This window comes from Phymastichus coffea, unplaced genomic scaffold (assembly GCF_024137745.1).
Source record: "Phymastichus coffea isolate CEN01 unplaced genomic scaffold, Cenicafe_Pcof_1.1 PCOF00038, whole genome shotgun sequence".
In the NCBI taxonomy this organism is placed as follows: domain Eukaryota; kingdom Metazoa; phylum Arthropoda; class Insecta; order Hymenoptera; family Eulophidae; genus Phymastichus; species Phymastichus coffea.
Window position 1 is genome coordinate 2,580,698 of NW_026706849.1, and position 23,861 is coordinate 2,604,558.

General features: G+C 34.9%; 3 protein-coding genes across 11 annotated transcripts in view; 2 read left to right on the forward strand and 1 right to left on the reverse strand.

The window, feature by feature from the left end:
- Nucleotides 1-8,713, forward strand: part of LOC131663778 (cell adhesion molecule 3-like) — a 132,235-nt gene extending 123,522 nt beyond the window's left edge. The window contains exons 2-9 of the mRNA XM_058934399.1: nt 4,425-4,598; nt 4,684-5,006; nt 5,089-5,251; nt 5,327-5,742; nt 5,820-6,030; nt 6,190-6,213; nt 6,299-6,405; nt 6,486-8,713. Of these exons, the coding sequence (XP_058790382.1) occupies nt 4,425-4,598; nt 4,684-5,006; nt 5,089-5,251; nt 5,327-5,742; nt 5,820-6,030; nt 6,190-6,213; nt 6,299-6,378 (1,391 nt within the window). The 3' untranslated portion in view covers nt 6,379-6,405; nt 6,486-8,713. The remainder of the gene's footprint in view (nt 1-4,424; nt 4,599-4,683; nt 5,007-5,088; nt 5,252-5,326; nt 5,743-5,819; nt 6,031-6,189; nt 6,214-6,298; nt 6,406-6,485) is intronic.
- Nucleotides 8,714-8,788: 75 nt separating this feature from the next.
- On the reverse strand, nt 8,789-14,334 carry LOC131663779 (endoplasmic reticulum-Golgi intermediate compartment protein 2-like). Of its 8 annotated transcripts, none has more exons than XM_058934400.1 (6): nt 14,154-14,334; nt 11,657-11,786; nt 11,199-11,574; nt 10,876-11,126; nt 10,546-10,803; nt 8,789-10,269 (listed from the first exon to the last, which is right to left on the reverse strand). In XM_058934400.1, the coding sequence occupies exons 2-6, from the start codon at nt 11,754-11,756 to the stop codon at nt 10,079-10,081; spliced, it is 1,176 nt and encodes a 391-aa protein (XP_058790383.1). In that variant the 5' UTR covers nt 11,757-11,786; nt 14,154-14,334; the 3' UTR covers nt 8,789-10,078. The 8 variants fall into 8 exon arrangements, with proteins under 8 accessions (XP_058790383.1, XP_058790387.1, XP_058790385.1 ...); XM_058934404.1 differs by lacking the exon at nt 14,154-14,334 and adding an exon at nt 13,317-14,126 and having other exon boundaries at nt 11,199-11,455; XM_058934402.1 differs by lacking the exon at nt 14,154-14,334 and adding an exon at nt 13,317-14,126.
- A 5,000-nt stretch (nt 14,335-19,334) lies between these two features.
- LOC131663746 (endoplasmic reticulum-Golgi intermediate compartment protein 2-like) lies at nt 19,335-22,151 on the forward strand. Of its 2 annotated transcripts, XM_058934349.1 has the most exons (6): nt 19,335-19,523; nt 19,881-20,010; nt 20,091-20,466; nt 20,535-20,785; nt 20,858-21,115; nt 21,392-22,151. In XM_058934349.1, the coding sequence occupies exons 2-6, from the start codon at nt 19,911-19,913 to the stop codon at nt 21,580-21,582; spliced, it is 1,176 nt and encodes a 391-aa protein (XP_058790332.1). In that variant the 5' UTR covers nt 19,335-19,523; nt 19,881-19,910; the 3' UTR covers nt 21,583-22,151. The 2 variants fall into 2 exon arrangements, with proteins under 2 accessions (XP_058790332.1, XP_058790333.1); XM_058934350.1 differs by lacking the exon at nt 19,335-19,523 and having other exon boundaries at nt 19,894-20,010; nt 20,077-20,466.
- Nucleotides 22,152-23,861: the final 1,710 nt, after the last annotated feature.

Here is a 23,861-nt window from a genome sequence, read left to right on the forward strand (position 1 = left end):
TTAATGTTTCGCCTGTTTGACTTTTTAGTAATTCTGCGTATGTGTACTGCATTTCAAATAATATCGAGTTCCTACTTTTAACTTCTTTTTTAAATATTTTTTTAAATATCTATTTATTCTTTACTATTACATAAAATAGCATTGACAGGAAAAAGAAGTCTTTTATATTTGTAAATGAAGATTATTTACTTTTACACCAATCAAAATTTAAAATATATATCCAAATGCATCAAATCACAAGTTCAATAGCCAGATTTGAATTAAATCCAAAATGAATTTGCTGTAGCTATATAAATAACAAGTTATCTGTGCCAATTTCCTACGAATTTTAATGGTGTTTCGATTTGAAAATGTCATTTTTTTACTTGATAAGCTATGAGGTATCGTTAGAAATTTATGGAGTTGTTTCTAAATGAGATTTGTGATAAATATTTCAACCATTCGTCGTTTTCAAGTTGATGAAAAACTTAAACTCGAGAATTTTTCTATGTTTACAAACCTTAAAAATCTTACATAAACAAATATAACGTAGGTAGCGACATCTAATGATAGTTCGAACTCATGGAGGGTTCTTTACATATTACTATGTACGATTTACGTGTGAGTGAAGTAGTCCATGATTGCACGGTGTGACACTTGAGTCACAGGTTGGTACATTTTATAGTACTGCCGATCTTACAGTTCGTCTGTCTGTGACTTAAAATGGATCATATTTGCACGAGCGAGTGCTCTAAGCATGGTACTAAAATGAACTAGTTCAGACGTTATTTAAGTGCTGATTTTATTTTATTTTACTGCACGAGACGAAGGTGCGGCACTCTTCTCATTTGTTAAACTTAAATATTTTTAGTAAATAAAGTGTATATGTATAATAACTTATATTGATATGTATAATATTAAATTTGAATGTAATTTATAATATATTTATTCATAGAATAAATTTCTCATTACTTAAAAACCATTTGGGAGAGAGGTTGAAAGACGAGAGAGTGGGGAGGGGGGTTAAAATTGAGCCAAGATATTTGTAAACGTTCCCCGAACAAAACAAATGAGCGAACGAATGAGTCAGTCAGCCGACGATGCATTCTCTCACATGCGTTGGTGATTAGTGACGAGAGTGCGTGATGCGCTCGAAAGTCTCGAGAAAATGTACGTGGAAACTTGCCCTGTTCAAACTTTTCGACAGAATGTCCGAAACAAATTACATTGAATTGAACTTGTGAACGAAACGTTGATTATGTAATGAAAATAGAGATACGCGCGACTTTTTTAAATCACATGCACGTAAACATGAGTTTTCCAGTGGAAATGAATTGTCTTGGGGTGAATATGTATATGTGCCAGGTTGTATATGACGTGCGCATGCAACTGATTCGAATCTAATTTATGAGGTCGGCTCCGGAAGATAAATATCGCTCGCTTCTCGTTCTCCTTGGAGTCAAAATCAACAACTTTTATATATGTCACATAATCAAGATCTTCAATAAGCGCTTGTCTTTATCCATCGAAACTTATCTCCAAAGAAAATTAATCGTCCATCTCCAAAGACAATTTATGACGTATTGATCTACTAACGATCACACTGCAAAAAAAATCTTAAATTAAGGTTTGTTCTTGAAATAAGGTATGCAACCAACTAAAGAGTTGCAAAAATGATTGAAAAACAGAAAATAGTCAAAGAACTTATATTTATAATTCGAAAAATATGAAAACTCTTAGACGGATATTTAAAATAACGTTTTTCTATAGTTGACTAATTAGTACGGGCCGACTATTCGTACACATGATTGAGCGGAAAGGGGGGATAAGAGAAAAATGCAGGCGTCCATGACTTCAGTGGAGCGATACGCTTTAGCACCAGCGCATTAGGACTCGTTATTGTCTCGAATTTCGGACGCCGACGTCCACGCGCAGAGATCTTCGTACGAGGGCGATCGGGGCGCATCGGCGCGAATTATGAGCCGTCGCTTAGGAAAAAAGTCAACTGATCGAAGGGTACCGGGTCGTAGGCATAAATCAAAGGAAAACGAGGAGATGGCGCGCGCGCAACCCTTTGTTTCTCGAGCGAGTGAAAGAGGACCGAAAATAAAGTTGAACGATGGGTGTTCGCGCCGCTGCTTTTCCCTGCCTCTGTGCCCATTTCCCGCGGCACGCACCGCCACACGCCATGCAAGGGCGTGGCGCGGCGTCTATTTATCGATATGCGCCTGCTGTTTCTCTATAGCCGCGTTATCGCGCCGCGTTCCATTTTTCCCTTCGTTATTCGCCACCCGAGAGGCGAGTTATTTCTTTACTACTCGCCGAAGGGGCGAGGGGAAGGGGGGTTCCGGCTTGCTGCTTGACGTTTACGATTCGGGTCACATGGATACGGAAGAATTTCCCCTCAGCTTTGCTTTAATGCTTTCGCGCATGAAAACGTATTTCTTAGCTGGAGTGCAGCGGTAGGTAATCGTCCAATGAAGGACCGTTGCGCTGGTTTCTTTCTTGGAGAGCCTGTGTCACGTGATTATTCGAAGTTTGATAAGTTTTTTTTTTTTTCGAAAGAATTACGGATGTAGGGTAAATTGTTGCCAAGTTATAATGCGGTAGTAGGTTGCTGCGCGTGTGAATTGCAGTCTGAACCAAATCTACGCGCAAGATCGAAAAATAAAGTTTCGCTCGCCGTTACGTCAACTCTATGCGGCGGATAAATCGCAACGAGTAATTTAATTTGTTCTTTTAATTTTTTTCGTCCGATATTTTATGGACCAACGCGAAAGAAAAGATCGTCATTTTGATCGCCTGGCCAGCGTAAATCGAGGTATTTTCGTAAGAGTGCGCGGATAACGAGGCTGATTTGTAGGCCAAAGAAGCGAGATCGGGTTCCGACGATTTTTTGCCGCCGCTGCAATACGCAAATTCGGTTTTAATCACTTGGCGCGCGCGAAAAGCTGCTTTCGTACGGTGATCAAAGCCCGTAAATAAAAGCTTTCTTCGGAGGGTGTGTTTTTCGTGCCTTCACGGGGTGGGGGGTGACCTTCTCTGCCTTCCCTTCTATTTCGATCGTAATCGGAAAAGTGATTATACGTTCCGGAAGTGCGCGCCTGCGCAAGCCGTGACCGCGGGGCCATTCTCGCGTTGTTTGGGTGCTACGGCACGCTTTTGCTTCCGCTTCGATTGGCTCAGCCTTCCGAACTCATTACTTTTCCGTCCTCTTTTCCCTCGTAGTCACTTGCACGTGGAACAGGCTCGGTGCCAAAGTGATTTGATGGCGATGACTTCACTCGATGATCCATTTGCGAATATTGTTCGGAATCTAGCACGAAAGCGTTACCGGACGAGGTGTACTCCCCATTCATTTATTTATAATCGCCATTAGACCTTCCTTGCTATTCCACCTTCTGAGAATTTCCGAATAGATTCGCGCAGAGCACTGTCGTTAGTTTTCCTCAAATTTTGCCTCTGATAATCTCAGTATTATTCCAATTTCCCATAGCTCGCGTACTACATTGACGCCCGTCAAGCCAATAACTGAATGTCGATAACCGCGCCATAAACCAGCATAAACCAGCAATAATCGATGCTCGCGCAAAGAGGCATCCCCGACGAGCGAGATGGGGCGCTGGAAAGGGTCGATCGCCATACAGGAAGTGACGATTAGACGAGGAGAGGCAGCGGAGCGCGGCCTTTTCTCCGCTCGCACTCGCCCGCGTATATTATATTTTTAGCTGTGCGCGCGCGCAGCGAAGTCGGACGCGGTCCACAAATCTAATTTCAACTCTCGCGAGCGCGTCTGCGGCGTCTACTCGCGCGGAATTTCGGGCGCGGGTTCACAGACCTCGGGCCCCGAGAGTCATAGCGGAGAGATGCGCGTTTGCTCCGACAATGCGCAGGCGAAATTCGAAATAGAAGTATAGCCGGCGCGGTCCACCGACTGCCCTTTAAATACTCGATCGTGTTTCGTCCCTTTCGCGGCTAGTCGAACGTCACTCGTTCCTCCGCGGAATATTCAAGACGTTCGTCTTCCGCGGGAGTTTCGGAAGAACGAATAATTCGTCGAGGTGAATTCGAAAGCTTGGAGTTTACAAATGAATTGTTTTCAAATTGAATTGAGAAGGGAAAGAGGCATTGCCGTGGGTGAACAAGACAATGCAGGGGGGAAAAGCGTTTACGTCGCCGTCGCTTGTGGAAGCTTGCGTAAGCCGATCTTCTCCCATTGTCAAAACAAATCAGTAGCGACTTTGTCTGGAATAAGAGAAACAGCCGAAGCTTATACACGACGTGTATCTTTCGGGTCAGTAGGTTTATTTTTGAGCGAAACTCCCGCGTGGGATTCTTCCCCGTAATACTTCCCGATGACGATTAGATTCATCCCGACCAATTATTAACAAAGCGGCTCGTCGAGAGCGGTACACTTCTTTTCTGACCACGGTGTTATTTTGCAGTTTGGGCCAAGCCAGCCAGCAAAGATGACGGCAGCGATTACCAAGAGGACGACGTGCAGGAAGAAAGAGAGGTCGACTACAGCGAAGGACCAGTAGTAGCTATCTCTCCGCCCCAGACGCTGTTCGTTCCACCCGGTGCTAGTGTCTTTCTACCTTGCGAAATCCAAAACACGGGTAATTATCAGGCATCAGGCGCCCCAGATCCACATAACATCGATTATCTTCTACGGCGATATTAACCGATTGATCAAATCAACAGATCAATTCGCAATCGAATGGAGAACGGGTACGGACGTCGAGCTGTACGTGGATAATTTGAAATTAACACAGAACCCTGACATCAACAAAGAGCTCAACAATACCCTCGTAATCCGAAACGTGAAAGTAGGCGACACTGGCGAGTACAAGTGCAGAGCTCTGACTAACCCGCCGGTCACCATCTTGCACAAAGTGTTTGTTCAGTCCGAAGGCATCACAGTACTGCCAAGTGACAAGAATGACGTGGATCAGGGTGCTTCTCTCACCCTTACTTGTCAGGCTGGCGAAGATATCAAACCCCTTGCTATGTATTGGTCTCGCGCGGTGCGTAAATACACGTCTTTTCGGTACGATGAGGCTTCGTTCGTTTGATACTAATCCTACTGCTTATTTATCGATATTGCAGGGTCAGAGATTGAAAGGCGAAGAAAGCAAAGTCAAAGGACAGATTTTTGCGATTTCATTGAACATCAAGAATGCCACGAGACACCTTGCCGGCGTGTACCAATGCGTCGTTGAAGTCGGAGCAAATAATCCCATTATCAAGTACATCTCTCTCAAAGTCAGACGTAAGTACGCGCAACCTAAATTCATAATTCGCCAAAGCAACCCAACAGACAAATTCAATCCGACTGTGTGTCCAGACGCGCCTGAGATCGAGTACGCATACGAGGAAGCGAATGGACACAAGCATCATATCAGCCATTACTCGACGTCGATCGGTACAACTGTGAATATCACTTGTTTGGTTCACGCTCATCCGGGTGTCAACAAACTCGTTTGGATTCACAATGGCAACGAAGTCAAGATCGACAGTGTCAATTACTTCAAGGATGACAAGCCCAAGAGCCACCATACTCTTGGAATTAGAAACGTGACCAAAAACGATTTTGGAATCTGGCAGTGCAGAGCACACAATGTTATTGGCCTAGCCCTTGGTCCAGAAATCACGCTCAATGATGCCCCTGGACAGCCACGGTTCGAATCAGGTGAGGGCATCGAGGATAGTATTGAGCTTCGCTGGAAAGTCTTCAGTTTCAAACCCATTAATAAAACCGAGGTACGTATTTGTCAATCAACGTTTTTTTACGATTCATGCATCGACTTTCATACGAATCGTTGAAAATTCATTTACAGTTTTTGTACCGTAAACACGGCGAAACCGAATGGAAACATGGTGTTGCTAAGGTCGATTCCAGTATTGGTAAGGAGCAAATTATCATTACGACCATTAAGAACATTTCTGGCAAACACGAAGCTAAAGTGAGAGCAAGCAACGACGACGAACATCTTGATATGCATGATGTTGTATGGGGACCCTATTCTGATATCAAGAAATTTGACGGAGGTACGGAATACTTTGCTATTTTTATCCGACCATTTTACATCAGAAATGTTATAGAAAATTTGGATTTCAACGTTTGAATTTTCTACAATAAAATCTTATATTCAACATTAATTGTAAATCTTCTGTATTAACCGGTCATTCTTTTTCTCATTTTTACAGAACATGGAGAAACTAAAGCATTAAGTAAGTTTTCATCCTTCGTGACATTGATCTATAGAAAAAAAACATTATAAACTTTATGAAACTGATAAACCTTCAAATTTTATAGCTGGGGGATCATCGGGGATACCAAATGTGATGTGGACATTGATATTTATTATCGCGCCATTGGCTTACGTGTGTCTTTAATTCGTCAATCGTGTTAACTCAACATAGGTATATAACTTCTTTTTTTTTCATTCGAAATTTACTCGCCTCTTCACCATGAAAGCTAACGCATCTATAATAACTTGCAGGTACATAATTTTCAGCCAAAGCGTTCACCAGTAGACCTCGTGATAATCACACAAGTACACAGACCGCAACACACATCGAGCTACGCAATGGAAATGAAAAAAGTTAGCGGCATATATGATATACCTAGGAAAAGAAGCGTCTCCGTCTTTCTCAACTCGCTTATCAACAAAAACTAGATTCAGCCTTGCGCTATGCGCACACGAAGTGTCTCATAGAGCCAAAGATGATTTCACTCTCTTTCATCTATGAACGATGCTCGTCGATTCAGTCGGATATCGGCACAAGTCATTGTCACAAGTGCAACTTACTCTTAGTATTTGTTAGATTGCGCGAGTCTGGAAACATTAGCCGCTTCGAGACTTCTTTTTATATTTTTCTTTGTCATTTATGTTGCGATTAGTAGTACACGCAATTTTCTGTAACTGCATTGTCAGCTTTCATATACATATATATATATATCCTCGTGATATTGTTCTTTCATAGTCAAGGGAGTACAATTGTTTTTTCTTCAAATTTTCGATTTACGATAAAATTGTATGGGCAATAGTAAATTTAGTGTGTTCAATATTGAATCATGTTTTATGTAAAAAAATGATGATACTATGTTCACCATGATTTTACAAGGTGCCTTAAAAAAATTTTACCGACAATGCGAAATTCATATACATACGCAAACACATACGTGCGCGCGCGTACACAAGCACACACACAATATTCTACAATTTTTAACGCCGTACGCTTTACTTAGAAGGATTTTGTAAAACAGATGAATAGAAGGTGTGGGGGATGACTGCAAATAACATTTGTAAAGTGTGTTGAATTATTTATCTTCGTGTATAAATATTATTTAATGACGCGGTTATCAATTGTTATTCATAGTCATTTTTCAATTTGAAGAAAGTTTAAAGCTCGCATGAGAGAAAAAGTAAATTAATTTACTTATTCCTTGACACTTAGAAAAATTCACTCTTATAGAGTGAACATTGTGGAGTGGAATCCAACTTCGAACCATTTGTATTCATTCGTTGTTACAAAAAATCATATATTTTTATTCATCACGAGTCTCCTAGGTGTGCCATTTTTACGTTTGCGTTTTGTTAGTGGAGGTCATGAAAAATGTAGAGTAACAGCAAAATAAGTAAAGGAAATAATAAGAGCATTTAAATTTTATGGAATTACGAGGATAAGATATATAAGAGATATTCTATACATTATATATTTTAAATAATCTATATACAGAACGAAAACACAAAACGGCATCATCGCTCTACGGCTAAGTATTCACCTTTACATGAATAAGTCAAAATACAGATATATACACAATTGATACTATAATTTATTTTTGTATGCTTGACTTATGGAAGGAGAAATTAAATCTGCGTTCGATGTTGTTAAAACGCTTTAGCATTATTATTACAAAGCAAAGTTGTCGAAGCATCGAACGATATTCTTCTTCTATTTTTTTTAATTTTTTAACTACTGTAACTTATTTTTTAGAAAGTTCAAAACTTTTCGCAATCAGTGTAAGCGTTTGTATCAATTAAATTAATCATTTTGATTCTGCTTAAGTTTTGTTAAAGAAGCTAATCTAAGAACGTGCATGTGTAATTTAGAAATTTGGTTTTTGAAATGGAACATAAATGAAGCAGCTATAAATTGATATAGTATTTTGAATTGCCGTTAAATCATCGTTGTTTTGAGAAGAAAAAATTAAGTGCTGTTAGCTGAACGTGGATTACGTAAAATCGAAATTACAAGTAAAAATTTTTAACAAAGATACAGCAATGTAACGTAAAGTTGTTTTAAAAACTATTACTACTACATACTATACAATTTCTTTAAAAAAAGTAGACGAGTAAAAATATAATATACGTTACCTAAGATATACATACCTATTATAACTGTAACTGTGCGATTGTTAAGAATGAATGTGTGTTATAATAATGTGAATACGTGAAAGATGGAGCTCGTTGATGCTAGCGCGACATATGTCTTATTATTATTGTATTAATAAATGTAGGTTTTATTTCAAATAGTTCTCCACTGAAGATATTTTTGTATGAAGATGATATCTCATTCTGAATCCCAAAGAATTTTCTTACATTATATCTCCGTTCTCCATAATCGTCCTATCTTTTTACATTCAATGTATTTACTTTGTCTATATTCAAATTCGTTGATAAACTAGAAAAGAAAACCGATTTTTCAAACAAAAATATATTTACTGGAATTTCAATATATATATATATATATATATATATATATATATATATATACATAAATACATACGTACTATATAAATATAGTAAGCGGTGTTAAGCATTCTATTCTTGTTATGCTTGAGGCCTGAAAATCACAAGTTAGAAATAACGGAGCCTTAATTCCTTGCGTCCATTATAATCTTTGAAAAAATGGAGACATTTGATTTTTGTAAAACATTGAATCCTAAAAAGAGAAAACTATCAATTTCCAAAATGAAAAATGTAATTTTTTACGGTAAACAATGTCTTACATGATCAACTGTCACAATTGCAAATTATAAAAATTCTTATGTTTTTTAAGAAGATTAAGAAATAAAAAATTAGATTTGAGGTATATTTCAATTGTGATGTGCGCTAGAGGAATCATTAAGTTTACGTTTTTCTTTCTTTTTTGTCTTTTGAAGGTGCAAGAGAATCACTAATTATTCTCTTTTTTCCTAGATTTTTACTTGCAGACTTCTTTGTGTAATGTCAATACAATCTGTATAATCTTGTAAAATACGCTTATACATATTTTTTTTTTGCTATGAAGACTTCTGTGGAATGTTACAAGCCACTGCCATCAACATGTGGTGCAATGAACGTGTTCGTAATGATGTACTATTATTTAGCTCATTAGGAGATAGAAGAAGAAACAGTATGGTAAAATTCGTGTCTTAATCAAAGTAATAATACAAAGGTGAACTTGATTAATCAATAGAAAATCTTTATTAACTGCTTTGCAGTTTTCAATTGAAAAAAGTACAGCTTGACGTTGCCTTAATGTTTATAACTTGTACAATCACAGAATAATGTAAAATATATATTATGGACATAAAATCTTTAACTTCTTTTTCACTTACATACTTACCTTCCATATTTACAAATATCCACTTTTATTTTTAATAATACCTAGTGCACTTTCATTATGGTTGTAAAATAGATATTTCAATAATTTTAATAAACAATATAATAAATAGTATGGCAAGACTGTTACCCGAATATATGACAAAAAAAAATCACTTGCATGTAATATTTCTAAATTTTACCGGAGTATATATTTACATTTACATTGATATTTAGTATAATATATCCATACCTTTATTATTACAGGAGTAATAATAAAGGTATGGACCGATATAAATTACGTTTATAAATTTGAAAAATTGAATTAAATACTATCTATGTGGGTCACAAAATCTTCGAAACTACCGGATGTGTTCAGCAGAACTTTTAAAATGTAAAATATAAATCAAAAGCCTTAAGTAGTTGATAAATATAAAATTTCGTATAAAATCTATATTGGAAGCTTATTGATAAAAATACTCTAATTCAAGGCTATTTTTTTATAATCAATTGAAATTCGGTTGAATGTCGACGTTATCAACACTTATTGGAGTCATTACGTTTATTAATGTAACAGGTTTTCTATACGTTTTCTTAACAATGGTAAGCTTCTTATATTTTTTTTCTTCATTACTCTTGTTAAAAAATTTATAACATACAATGTACCAACATTTTTGTACAAGATTATTTAGAATACCTAAAAATAAATGTTTTGAATTTAGTAAACAGTTGGTGCAATTATCAAAAAATGCTTTTTCAAGAATCAATAACAGTTATAGCTTTATAGATATTCCTTTTCAGTTAAGGACTATATAAAATTAATAATATTTGTTTTACTAATTTATAGTATCTTTCCGATTTCTGATTCTGATATTTGTTTCATGCTATCATTGAATTTGTTTACATAAGATAAACTGAAGTTCAAACGATTTTTTATATTGAAATTGATGCATAGATTAAATCACAAACTTACCATTAGTTACAAAAATACATCCAACAGTAGCACTTAATCTAATGAGAAATTGACCAATTGAATCGCGTTCCTGACTAACTTTAACTTTTAGTGCACTAATGTCATACTTGAAGTAGATTCCGGGTAGTTCATGTCTTTTTGCTGTGGAAACTGGTCTTTCATGATCTCTTACACTGTATTGATAAGTTTTTGATTTGTGAATTAACATGTCAATATCCGTAGGTATTATTTCAATGAAATATTGGTACATCATTTTATCTAGAATTAATAAAAACGACTTTTGACAAACCAACCGAAACCGTTCTATATTTCTATGCCTATTAAACTTACGATGAGTTGAAATTTTTTCATCACCCTCCAATGGGTGAATAATACCTGGGCTTGGCTTTCCAAAAGAAAAGCGATTAATTCTATGCGTAAAATTGTATTCCTTATCACTCATATGTAAAGAAATATGAACATGGCCTTGTGGAAGAGATATGGATTTACTAGCAGTCACATGAAGGTTTCCTGCTACTTTGTTTATATCTATACTACCAAACAGTCTACACGCATGAACTGGATATTCAGGCTTGTAGTCCCTGGAATAAAATAATGTTTGTTTTAAATAGTATGAGAATGTATAAATTCAGAATTATTTATTATGTTTCAACCCCTGTGGCATCTTTGAACTTGAAAATATTAGCTGATTAGATTTCCACAGAAGTTCATGAATGGCATGGTACTCTTCTCTGAAATATGAATTCATGTGCTTTAAAGCTTCAAAGTGATCCCGCTGATCAGGTGTTAAGGCCCACCAAGTGTCCTCTGTATTCAAACTTCTTGTGGTCAATGAATGTTCATTAGTTGAGTCTAAAATATCTGCTCCAATTCTGTCACATGGCATTGCTACAGTCAAATCAATATTCATCTGCAAATGATTATCTTGATCTGTATCTGGTTCAAACTTGAATTGAAGTCTACTATCCAAGAAATATTTAGTTTCAGCATAAATAACATAAATTATAATGCACACACTGACTATTGAGACTACAAAACAATGACTAAATTATTTAACGTTAACGTTGATATTGTTAATACTAGTGAAGTATGCAAGAAATAGAATACCAACATGTTCCTCCCACAGCCGATTGCTTTCTATAATCATCGGAAACTTTTGGAAATGTATCAAATTCCCTCACGGTCTTGATAATATTTCTCTTTCGGATCATGATTGTCTAATATAAAAGTAACTCCTACGACTGTGAAAAGAAAAGAAATTCATACCATTGCTATCGTAGGAAATAAAGGGAACGAGAAGTCTGATTCGTCAGCAATATTTTTGATTAATTTTCAACGGTTATTAATTGACGGATACTATAAACTGTAATGGCAAAGCAAAGCAGTCGGACTGACGGAAACGCTGAAATGCATTTGAACAAGGTTAGGGGCATTGGCTCCTCGAAATCGCATGTTAACACATCACGAATATCACTCTAGATAGAAACAAGCGTAATGACAGAAGAGGAGTATGACATACTCAAAAGGAAGACGCTAAAGGAACTATCATTTATTTTGTAATGCACTCAAAGTGCCCGATGACAGTCCACGACATTTTTGCTGCACGTGTGTTACCGTGATTGCCGTCTGCTTTGATTTTCTTGTAGAGCGACCCTTCTTTGTATGTATGTATGTACGTATTGTAATAATTTGGCCGCACCGCCCGCATTGCCCTGCCGCATTTACCAAGGCGACAACGTTAAATAGAACCGACCGATGATTTTGCGGTAGCGTGAAGAGTTCCCTCCTAGTCTTTGTAATATTTCATTTCGAAAAAAAGGAACTACCAAGGAATTCGGTCGGTCAATCAGGAAATAAGAAATTTGATATCTTTGTCAATTTTTCATTTGACGAACTGTGAAATTGTGAATTTGCTATTAGTAATTAATTTACATCGTTCAAGTTATGTATCGTTGCTGCTTCACATTTTTTTAATTCCATTCAAATTCATTCGATTCGAGTTTCATTTAATTTCCGCAGGCAAGGGTAACCAAACGATGAACCAGATTGAGAAAAGAAAACATGAGCACTCACGCGCATTGACATTACCTATATAATTTTGCAAGATGGTCTTAACGACCGTGTGATATTTAATTAAATTTTCATGATACTGACAGTGCTCAAATCGTTGAAAGATCATTAGCTACCTTTCGGCTGCTATTCTCATTGTTTTTGTTTACGCAATATATTACCGCCCTCCTTAATTGCTAATTTCAGCGAAGTAACCTAGCAAATAATAATACAAATACATAGCAGTATTTATTTTGACTTATCGACCATTGGCGATTATATAATTGCTTTTAAGATATCTAATGGTTTTGAGTTTGATGCAATTGAATTTTTTTAATAACGGATGTGTAATTTGCATTTCTCACGAGATATTTTAAGATATATTGTGTAATGGATATATATATATATATATATATATATATATATATATAGTCATGTGATGTAATGAAAAATACGGATAATTATTTCAACTATCAATTGGTCTATCTCGATTAATCAACGTTGAATTTCACAAATTTTGATTGGTCTATTGTCGCCGACCAATCGTATCACATCTCGTTAAAATATATAAGCTTCAGTAACCACGGTCTAGATCAATGGTTTGAATGCTCTGGTGGTATAAACACTAAGCATCGAAAAGTGAGTCACCACGGCTTTCTTGCGAAAACTTCTGACCTCGATGGGCTTTTACAAGCCTGGCCTCGACATTATCAAGAACCTACCAGTTGAACTCTCCCAAATGATATTCAGCTATCTGGACTCTTCCTCTCTCATGAATGCTGCTCTCGTATCCCACTACTACCTTTCCATTTGCAAATCCACCTCCATTTTTCGACGAATCATACGTCGTCACACTCGTCAACGCTACGGCAAATTTTCCAAAGTTCTATCATCCACTAAACCCCAAATGCCCATTTCAGACCGATCGTTTCTGTTCCTCGGACAACCATGCGCCTCCACATGATCTCGCCTCGCATTAAATCGGCAATACAAATTAACCATAACGTTCTTATTACTAAACCTCAACTTTCTACTTTATCTGCAAAACCCACTATGAAACTTCATTCGATCTGTGCATCAGCTAAACCACCTTTCTCTACTATTAATACTTGTACGGTATTCACTCCAACTGTCAAAAAGCTTTTAACTTTCAGATGTTTTCGATTTTAAATATTAATATCGATTTCAATGTTAATTTAGAGATATTGCTAATAGCAACACGATATAATTTTGATGTACGAGTATTCGATTATACTGACTAATGATAGTTGATCATATTCATAAGGATTTTTAATACAAAACGCTTGTTACCGTTTTCTATGTTGTTAACAACGTAATTTATATTTTTATACGTACGATTATTTGGATGAAAATCGGAGTCGGTCATGTGTAGAATCGTTTGAAAATAAATGGATATAAAAGTATGATTATCGTTGGTATTAAATTACTTATTCATTATGTTTGCTGTTAACTGTATGATGTATGTATGAATATATTTGCATTAAAAGCTACGTCGACGACGTCATCGCGGTTTTGACGTTACCCCGGCTGAGTCATACCTTCACAGTGATCCAAGGGAAGTCCATCTACGAAGCGATGAGCTAACCATCGATAATACGTCCTCGAGGTTTCAAATGAGTCGTACGCGCGGTCAGAAATCTATCGTTATTTTTTAAATAACTTTTTTTAATATTATTTTTTAATATATTAAATTTGAAATAAATTTATAAAGGAATAATCATTGAAAAATCACTGTTTAAAATATTTTTTTGAAGATGATCATTACTGATATGATTATTAAAATTGGATTGAATTCTCCATTCACAATAGTGAATTTCATAAATTTCAATTAATTTCGAGTGCGGAAAAAAGAAATTCGTCCACATGTACTATATATAATACTGAAATGACACAAAACAAATTTTAGGAGTAGTTCATCTCTAAAAAATTTTTCCACCGACCAAAATAGGTCAACTTTATTATTTTACTTTACTTATAAAGTAATTAATTTTATTTATATTCACGTGATTTTACAAATTTTAAATTAAAAAAATAAAAACTTTCTGTTTTTTTCTAAAAAATAAGGGTTGTTATCCCTTCAGTAAAAATAAAACATTTATCTTCCCCGGAAGAATAATATTCACTTTATATTAATATTAATTTTAAGCCGAGATATTAAAAAAAACGCTTTTTGGGGGTTAAATTAGGGGAGGGTTTTACCCCTTAAAAGTGAAAATTAGCCGATAAAAAAAGATACGTGTCTCTTATTTTTTTATGTTCTACAATATGTATCAAAATTATCAAAATCGGTGAGTTCGGGTTGGGTACCTTTCCTTGTAAGTTCAATTAGTTAGCGCGATCATTCTTGACGCTTCCAATGTACATTTTACGATATTTATAATTAATTTAGTTATTAATTAATTTAATAATAAAGTAAATAATACATCAAGCAATAAATTTCAAGTTTAGTATGGGGTAGTGTTAGGATTAGGGTGTGCGATTATTAGTAACAAAATTCAATATTAATTATAATAGAGAGGGTTTCATGGTTCCGTGATGTGACTGGTAGCGTTATCAGCAGCTCTACCGATTAACTAACAAATCGGCCATTTTTTGTTGAATTCCATGATGTAATTTTCTTCGCTTGGCGCTGCAAATAATTCATTTGATTAATGTTTGTATTTTTATAAATTATTGTATCTTGTCGCCGAGCTAATAAAAAATTGATAATAAAAAATACATTTGAAAGCGAAGCAATCAATATGGGTTTTTAAATTGTTCATTATCTAGTGAAAAAAAGTATTAGTGATGGTAAAGCAAATACTTTTATTGAAAATATTGTGTTTGTATGTGTGTATAAATAGATAAAATATGAGTTGAGCGTGTATACATGCACTTGAAGTCAATTCTTTTCTATTTTCGTTTTAACAGATTTTGTGTAATTCAGTGTATAAAATACAATTTAAAAGCTGGAAATAATGGTCCATCCTCTTCGTGTCACTCTTACGGTACCAGCGCGGCCAAATTACCTCTCTTCCGGCTTTTGAATAGGCGCTATGTCAATATAACTTGTGTGTATTTGTATATACACACACACTCACGCTCGCGCGCGCGCGTGCCAACTTCTCGCCGTTGTCTGAACTCCGACACGTGTACATATATATGCGCGTATATATGTGCGCGCGTGCGACTGCGTGATTTTTTTCTCTGCTAATATTCCAATTCTTACCACTCGCTTACCATCACGCTTGGGTGACTTTCGCGAGATGCTTGGTTGCTTATTTTTTCAATTCATTTAAAAACTTTGACATAAATGAATTTATAGATCAATCAATGTAATTTCAAAAAACTACGGAAATTTTATAGTTTTAACGGTTGAGCAACTCTCACGAAGTCAAGATTTATAGTATTTATAGCATTTATTTATAGTCTGAAGCCGTGCGGAGATTTTAGAAAACCTACCACTTTGAATAATGTGTTACTTATTTTGAAATTTGAACGTGAATTATCGTTCGATCGAGACAAGCGATTTCTCATTTTTATTAAAGATCTTTTCATTATCCATAACATTCCTCATTGTAGTATATACACATTGTTCCAGTAGTTTTCATTTTATAAGAGGAAAACACATTTTTGCTATTCTCAAACGTTCTTTAACAATCGATGACCAATAAAAATTACAAATTAGAAATATACGTTTCTATCTATTGATAACAGCAAAAGTTAAGATACAATCAGCCATTTGTTATATGTCTAAAAATTCTCTAATTTGCTTAACTACACTTAATTAATCGTCATTTACGCCGCGCCACAACCGCGTAGAATTTTATGTTTAACATATACTAGCTTTCGCTGTTGTCATATCGTCAAATTGAAATAACGCAAAAATAGTATATATCGTGACGAATGCAGAAACGATATCTTTTCAAATCGCGATTTTGCGATACTAGCTGTAAGGTGTACTGTGAACCGTTTCGAAAGTAAATTAAGAACATACGCACGAATTATTTAGCTGTAACATTTGATAGTCGAAAATAAGCGACAAAGATATGTGTATTTGAGGTTGAAATGCAAAAACCTACATTATGATCGAAACTTACCAATGCGAAAAAAGTAAATCCTGTATTCAAGGACAGTGTCACCGAGAATTAATGATTAGCATGTCGATTCTTACGCGTGCCGCGACATCACGCTATGTACGCGGCAGCTGCTCCGATGCGACTGAGACTCCCGTTGAGTCTCCTCATACAGACAATCGTCCGATTAGATCAAACGCGTCAAATCTGTTTGAAAGGCGACGAGAGAGGGGAAACCTGCTACTTTCTCGTTCCACGTTCGAAAGAAATGATGCAAGACGTGCGTCGATTGAAAAAACCGTGAAGAGAAGCACCGACGAGTACTTTTGTGTTAAAAGCGACCAACAATACTACATCCATCAATAGTTGATTGTAATGCTTATGAAAGTCAGACTCATAAGTAGCAAGATGATTTTTTATGAAAAAATGATTAACTCAAACGTAGATTGATTTTAAACAAGAAAAATATGACAATACTTGATTAGATGTAGCGCCGAATATAATAAAGTAGGCGAAGAATTGACGACGTACTTCCTTGCCACTTGTTTTTATTTGTCACCGACTTAATTGTATTTTATTCTTGCCCTATTGTATGCTGTACAAAATAAATATCCAACTGTCGTTTAAAATGAAACTCGTGGACTCGATAGGCGCGCTTAAAATACTATAAAAATCCAGAAAATTAAGCTAGATGGCATCTCCAATGGCGAACAACCAAAACCAGTTGCCTTTGAAAAATGCTTCGACTGTACTCCAAAAATAAAAGTAGTCTCTCGTATATACGCTCGATCTCATCTGATGGAGGAATGTTCACAAACCACGTAATTTTTGTCCAAATATTCCACAGCCTTTATTTGAAACAAGGCCGCAGCATTGTCGTCGTGCTCTATAGGCATTCCCAAATAATTACTGAGCTAGCCTGCATAATTTGATCGTCATCTAATTTTTTTTTTTCGTTATAAAATGAAAAATGGACGAATAGTTGCTTGATGGTTGTACAATAAATTGCCTTGATTGCATCTTGCAATTTAGTCACGTATTTTTCAGCAAAGTTGAGTTTTGCGAAAACTCAATTATCTCGTAAACTTGCTTCGCGACTTTTTGCAAATTCATTTTTGCAATGTAATCGTGTATTCCACATGAAATAATAACAAGTATTTTTAACGTTTGAACAAATTCATCTCTTGGAAACATTATCGAGACTAACTTAAGTCCGTTGAGGACTGCTTTTTCCCATTTTCTCAATGAGAAGAGGCTAACTCAGTAACTTACAAGAAAGAATATTGAAGCCAGGAATTTTTCAATCTGCATATTAAATCTACGTGCTTCGATACATTTTTAATTTTGTGGCGTTATGCAACACGACACACGTGCGCGAAGGATGCGTATCAAGTAGTCAAAACAGCAAATTTCTCGAGTTTAGTTTAAGTGCGTAGGCTGCTCTCGAGTTAGAATCTATGCTCCGAATAAGCCGTTACGTAAATGTTAAGCAGTGTAAACTTGTTTATACAAATAAGGCAGCTATTTATACACTTATACGATTTATACATTTATAAGATCTTATTCGGTAATGATTTACAAGTTTGCGATTTCGTTAATAATTTAAAATGCGATCGCGATTGTTAACTTCGCAAATGAACAAAAAATGTTGTTATTGCGAACGCATACCCAGATTCCCCCTGATCTCTTGCGGTTTGTTGTAACGTGCACAAGCGTAAAAGGCGTTGTCGCGGTCGTGTAAGCTATTAAGATCGAGTTTTTTACTCTTGGAGGCTGCAAGCTCTCGTTGGAATTAGCTACCTCCCGCGGTGAAGAGTAAAAGACGGAAAGGGAAAACTGCGCAGTGGCCCATGGAAGAGCCAAAAATAAGGCTGTTTGAGCGGCATCCTCGCAGCGACAGCGTCGGCGAGAGAGCTATCTCGTTTGACATCTCGTCCACGCGCAGTTAGCATCTTGCTCATCAGCTTGCTTTAAAATTCTAAAATTCTTCCGAGCTGAACAGATTCTACTGATATCTTGCCGACAAAATACTTTATCAACGGTTGCAATTTTTTAGGTGTTCATGTATGGACTCTATTTAGGCCGATGGATATGATAAAATGCTTCGCAGTGTGTAAAAAGTGCAATCAATTTTCAATCACGTATTTATGCTCGTTAAAAGTAACAGAACTGTCAATATGTATGTATCTTTTCTGCCTCATATTTCTCATGTACAAACTTTGCTTCAATTTCTATTATTTTAAAGTGAAATAGATTTTCTCTTTATAATTTTGCCTTTATAGTTTCTTATTGGCAAAGTTTTTAAATATATCGATTTTTTTTAAATAATAAGTTTTTAAATAAACTAAGCGAAGTCTTTTCATATTTGATTCTTTTTGTTAGAAATTTTCATTGAAGCAGATATATTTTACGGTAAAATCTTAATTTTGTCTATAACTACGTCGGTCGAAATATTTTTTGGTCGTACAATCTTTCTCTGTACTTTGCGAGTAGGATTCTCTATGAGAAGTGTCAAAACAGATCATTTATCTGCATTACTCAAAGTGTCATTAATTTTTAATTTAATATCTTCAACTTACTTTAACTTAAAATTGGACTTGACGTTTTATAATGTCTTTTTTTAAACCTTGTCTTCATAATAAAGTACGCGAGTGTGACGGGTATTCGGCGTACACGTATACGCGGTTGAAGCCGGAAGCGCGAAAGCGAATAGAGGGGGCGTCATTCCACGAAAAAAATAAAAACAGACGGCAGTCACGGTAGCACGCGTGCAGCAAAAATGTCGCGGACTATCATCGCGCACTTGGAGTGCATTACAAAATAACGATATTTCCTTTAGCGTCTTTCTTTTGGGTACGTGATGCTTCGTTCTCGTTATTACGCTTGTTTCTATTTAAAATAATATTTGTGATGTGTTCACTTGCGATTTCGAGGAGCCAATGCCCCTAACCTTGTTCAAATGCATTTCAGCGTTTCCATCAGTCCGTCTGCTTTGTTTTGACATTACAGTTTATAGTATGCGTCAATTAATGACGGTTGGAAATTAATCAAAAATATTGCTGACGAATCAGACTTCTCATTCCTTTTATTCCCCACGATAGTATTAGTATGAATTGTCAAATGCTTACTAAAAAATGAAAAGAATATTCTTCATTACATGAATTGAAAACCATATTGTATTGATTTCTAACTTATTTTTCCCTTTCACAGTCGTAGGAGTTACTTTTATTTTAGACAATCATGATCCGAAGGAGAAATATTATCAAGACTGTGAGGGAATTTGATGCATTTCCAAAAATTCCTGATGATTATAGGAAGCAATCGGCTGTGGGAGGAACATGTTGGTATTCTATTCCTTGAATACTTCACTAGTATTTAAACATCAACGTTAATGTTAAATAATTAGTCATTGTTTTCCAGTCTCAATAGTCAGTGTGTGCATTATAATTTATCTTATTTATGCTGAAACCAAATATTTCTTGGATAGTAGACTCCAGTTTAAGTTTGAACCAGATACAGATCAAGATAATCATTTGCAGATGAATATTGATTTGACTGTAGCAATGCCATGTAGCTTAATTGGAGCAGATATTTTAGACTCAACAAATGAACATTCATTGACCACGGAAAGTTTGAATGCAGAGGACACTTGGTGGGCCTTAACACCAGATCAGCGAGCTCACTTCGAAGCTTTGAAGCACATGAACTCATATTTCAGAGAAGAGTACCATGCTATTCATGAACTTTTGTGGAAATCTAATCAGCTAATATTTTCAAGTTCAAAAATGCCACAGAGGTTGGAACATAATAAATAATTCTGAATTGATACATTTTCATACTATTTAAAACATTATTTTATTCCAGAGACTACAAGCCTGATTATCCATTTGATGCGTGTAGACTGTTTGGTAGTATAGATATAAACAAAGTAGCAGGAAACCTTCATGTGACTGCTAGTAAATCCATATCTCTTCCACAAGGCCATGTTCATATTTCTTTACATATGAGTGATAAGGAATACAATTTTACGCATAGAATTAATCGCTTTTCTTTTGGAAAGCCAAGCCCAGGTATTATTCACCCATTGGAGGGTGATGAAAAAATTTCAACTCATCGTAAGTTTAATAGGCATAGAAATATAGAACGGTTTCGGTTGGTTTGTCAAAAGTCGTTTTTATTAATTCTAGATAAAATGATGTACCAATATTTCATTGAAATAATACCTACGGATATTGACATGTTAATTCACAAATCAAAAACTTATCAATACAGTGTAAGAGATCATGAAAGACCAGTTTCCACAGCAAAAAGACATGAATTACCCGGAATCTACTTCAAGTATGATATTAGTGCACTAAAAGTTAAAGTTAGTCAGGAACGCGATTCAATTGGTCAATTTCTCATTAGATTAAGTGCCACTGTTGGATGTATTTTTGTAACTAATGGTAAGTTTGTGATTTAATCTATGCATCAATTTCAATATAAAAAATCGTTTGAACTTCAGTTTATCTTATGTAAACAAATTCAATGATAGCATGAAACAAATATCAGAATCAGAAATCGGAAAGATACTATAAATTAGTAAAACAAATATTATTAATTTCATATAGTCCTTAACTGGAAAGGAATATCTATAAAGTTATAATCATTATTGATTCTTGAAAAAACATTTTTTGATAATTGCACCAACTGTTTACTAAATTCAAAACATTTATTTTCAGGCATTCTAAATAATCTTGTACAAAAATGTTGGTACATCGTATGTTGTAAATTTTTCAAGAAGAATAATGAAACAAAAAGATATGAGAAGTTGACCGTTGATAAGAAAATGTTTATAAAACCTGTTACATTAATGAACGTAATGACTCCAACAAGTGTGGATAACGTCGACATTCTTCCGAATTCTAGTTAACTGAAAAAAAATAGCCTTGAATTACAGTATTTTTTTCAATAAGCTTCCAATATAGATTTTATACAAAATTTTATATTTATCAATTACTTAAGGCTTTTATAATTTAGATTTATAGTTTACATTTTAAAAGATCTGCTTATACATTCTAAAGTTTCAAAGCTTTTGTAAGTCATACAGATGATATTTGGTTTAATTTTTCAAATTTATAAAAGTGAATTATATCGCTTCACACCTATTATATATTATTTTAAAAATTGGAGATATTACATGAAAGTGATTTTTTTGTATTTTCATGTTCTGATAATGATACTTGTACTATTTATTATATTGCTTACAAAAATTGTTGAAAGCTCTATTTAAAAATTATGAAATTGTACTAGGAATCGTTAAATAAAATTGGGTATTTGTAAATATGGAAGGTTATAAGGATAAAAAAGAAGTTAAAGATCTTATGTCCATAATATATATTTTATAATAATATATATTTTATATTATTCTATGGTTGTATAAGTTATAAACATGAAGAGCACGACAAGCTGCACTTTTGCAAATGGAAAACTGCAAATTAATTAATAAAGATTTTTTATCAATTGATCAAGTTCACTTTTGTACTTCACATTGATTAAGACATGTTTTACTATACTGTTTTTCTATCTATTTAATTAATTAATTAATCTTAATAATCTAAATAATAGTACATAAAAATACAAGCATGTTCATTGCATCAGATGTTGATGGCAGTAGTTTGTTTAACAGTCCTCAGACGCCTTTGCAACAAAAAATATGCATAAGTGTAATTTACAAGATTATATAGATTATATTATCATTATACAAAGAATTTTTCAACTAAAAATTTTCGAAAAAGAGAATATTTAATGATTTTCGTGAATTTCGTAACTGATATACAAGGTGAGTAATTTTAATATATGGACTCGTATATATTTCAAAGTACGGTTTCTACAAAAAAATGGTTCACATAAATGTTGACCAAGACAGAGAGGGTCATTATTCAGAATTTAGAAAAAATTTACCAAGAAATAAATATTCGTAATTGTGTAGAATGTACAATTGTTTGAACGGCTTTAATTTTTTTCCTAATTGATGATAGATTCTATATATGTGCCAAATGATTTCTTATTTTTTTGCATCCTCGACGTAAATATACTCAATAATTTTTTTTTTTCAAAAAAATAGTATGTTGCATGTATTCTTGTTAAACTAAATTGGTTGTATGCAAGTGCAATTTTCAACAGTACCAACAATAAATAAAACAGAAATTTTATTTGTTGTTACGCTTATTCAACTAAGTCAAAATTTGTCGTATCTCGAAATTACTTTAACGACCTGCATTATTAACAAAAAATATGTCAATTTTTATTCACTATAGTGCATTTCAACGTGGATATTATTACAATACAATACTATCGAGGTAATATTCTCACAGAGTCCAGGAAGATGTCGAACCATCGGCGACCGCGCGAACGGAACAACAATATCGCGTCTCGACTTATATTTTTAGTTCCAAATCTGACATTATGTATTATTTTATTTGCTAGTTGATATCATTTACTAAATCCATATTTTTTAACATATTCAATATTAAACGTAGTCGTTATAAAAAGAAAATCATTTGCCATGCTTATGAACACTATAACTTTTTAAGAAAACAATATAGTCGTTTTGCTGCGAATCAATATACAGTGCTCTGATTGTAACCAATATTTCTGCGATTGTTGAAAAGTTCTCATATTCATCACCTATTAAAAATTAAATTATCGTTAAAACAGTGTAAGAGTATCGCAACTTTTCTTACCAAAATAGTCGTAGATCTTGTACGTGAAAAACGCGTTACCTAAATTTTATCTCGTCAATCATTGATGAAAGTTGTTAGCTCTTTGATCGATAATAATAAAATAGTAAATAAATAAACAATATCTGTCCGATTATATCACTGCTCGCGTGTAACTAATCGCGCAATAGCATCAATCGCCACGCCATCGACAGCTAATCGGCTGACGAATAAAATGTCTCAATATGGTCTCCTCCAGCCGACTAGGCTCCTATTTACGTTTGGAACATTTTGGGTTCCGCGTGCATATCACTTGATCCAGACTGATTCATCAACCTGAGTTTTTTTTTCTAAACTATTTTTCTCGCCATTACGTTTGTGCATCTTATTTTGTACGTTTTATACTTTGTTTTTAGACGCAGCATGACGTGTGCGCTCATCACAGCCGCGAGGCCAAACGCCCACGCGCAAATTTCTTAAATGCTCGCGG

Excerpts from the sequence above, each read along its gene's own strand:
- LOC131663779 (XM_058934400.1), bottom strand. The coding sequence starts at position 11,756 with ATGATCCGAAAGAGAAATATTATCAAGACCGTGAGGGAATTTGATACA. Across the intron at positions 11,575-11,656 it reads ATCGGCTGTGGGAGGAACAT|TCTCAATAGTCAGTGTGTGC; the intron begins GTTGGTATTCTA and ends ATTGTTTTGTAG. Across the intron at positions 11,127-11,198 it reads AGTTCAAAGATGCCACAGGG|GGACTACAAGCCTGAATATC; the intron begins GTTGAAACATAA and ends ATTTTATTCCAG.
- LOC131663746 (XM_058934349.1), top strand. The coding sequence starts at position 19,911 with ATGATCCGAAGGAGAAATATTATCAAGACTGTGAGGGAATTTGATGCA. Across the intron at positions 20,467-20,534 it reads AGTTCAAAAATGCCACAGAG|AGACTACAAGCCTGATTATC; the intron begins GTTGGAACATAA and ends ATTTTATTCCAG. Across the intron at positions 21,116-21,391 it reads ATGTATTTTTGTAACTAATG|GCATTCTAAATAATCTTGTA; the intron begins GTAAGTTTGTGA and ends ATTTATTTTCAG.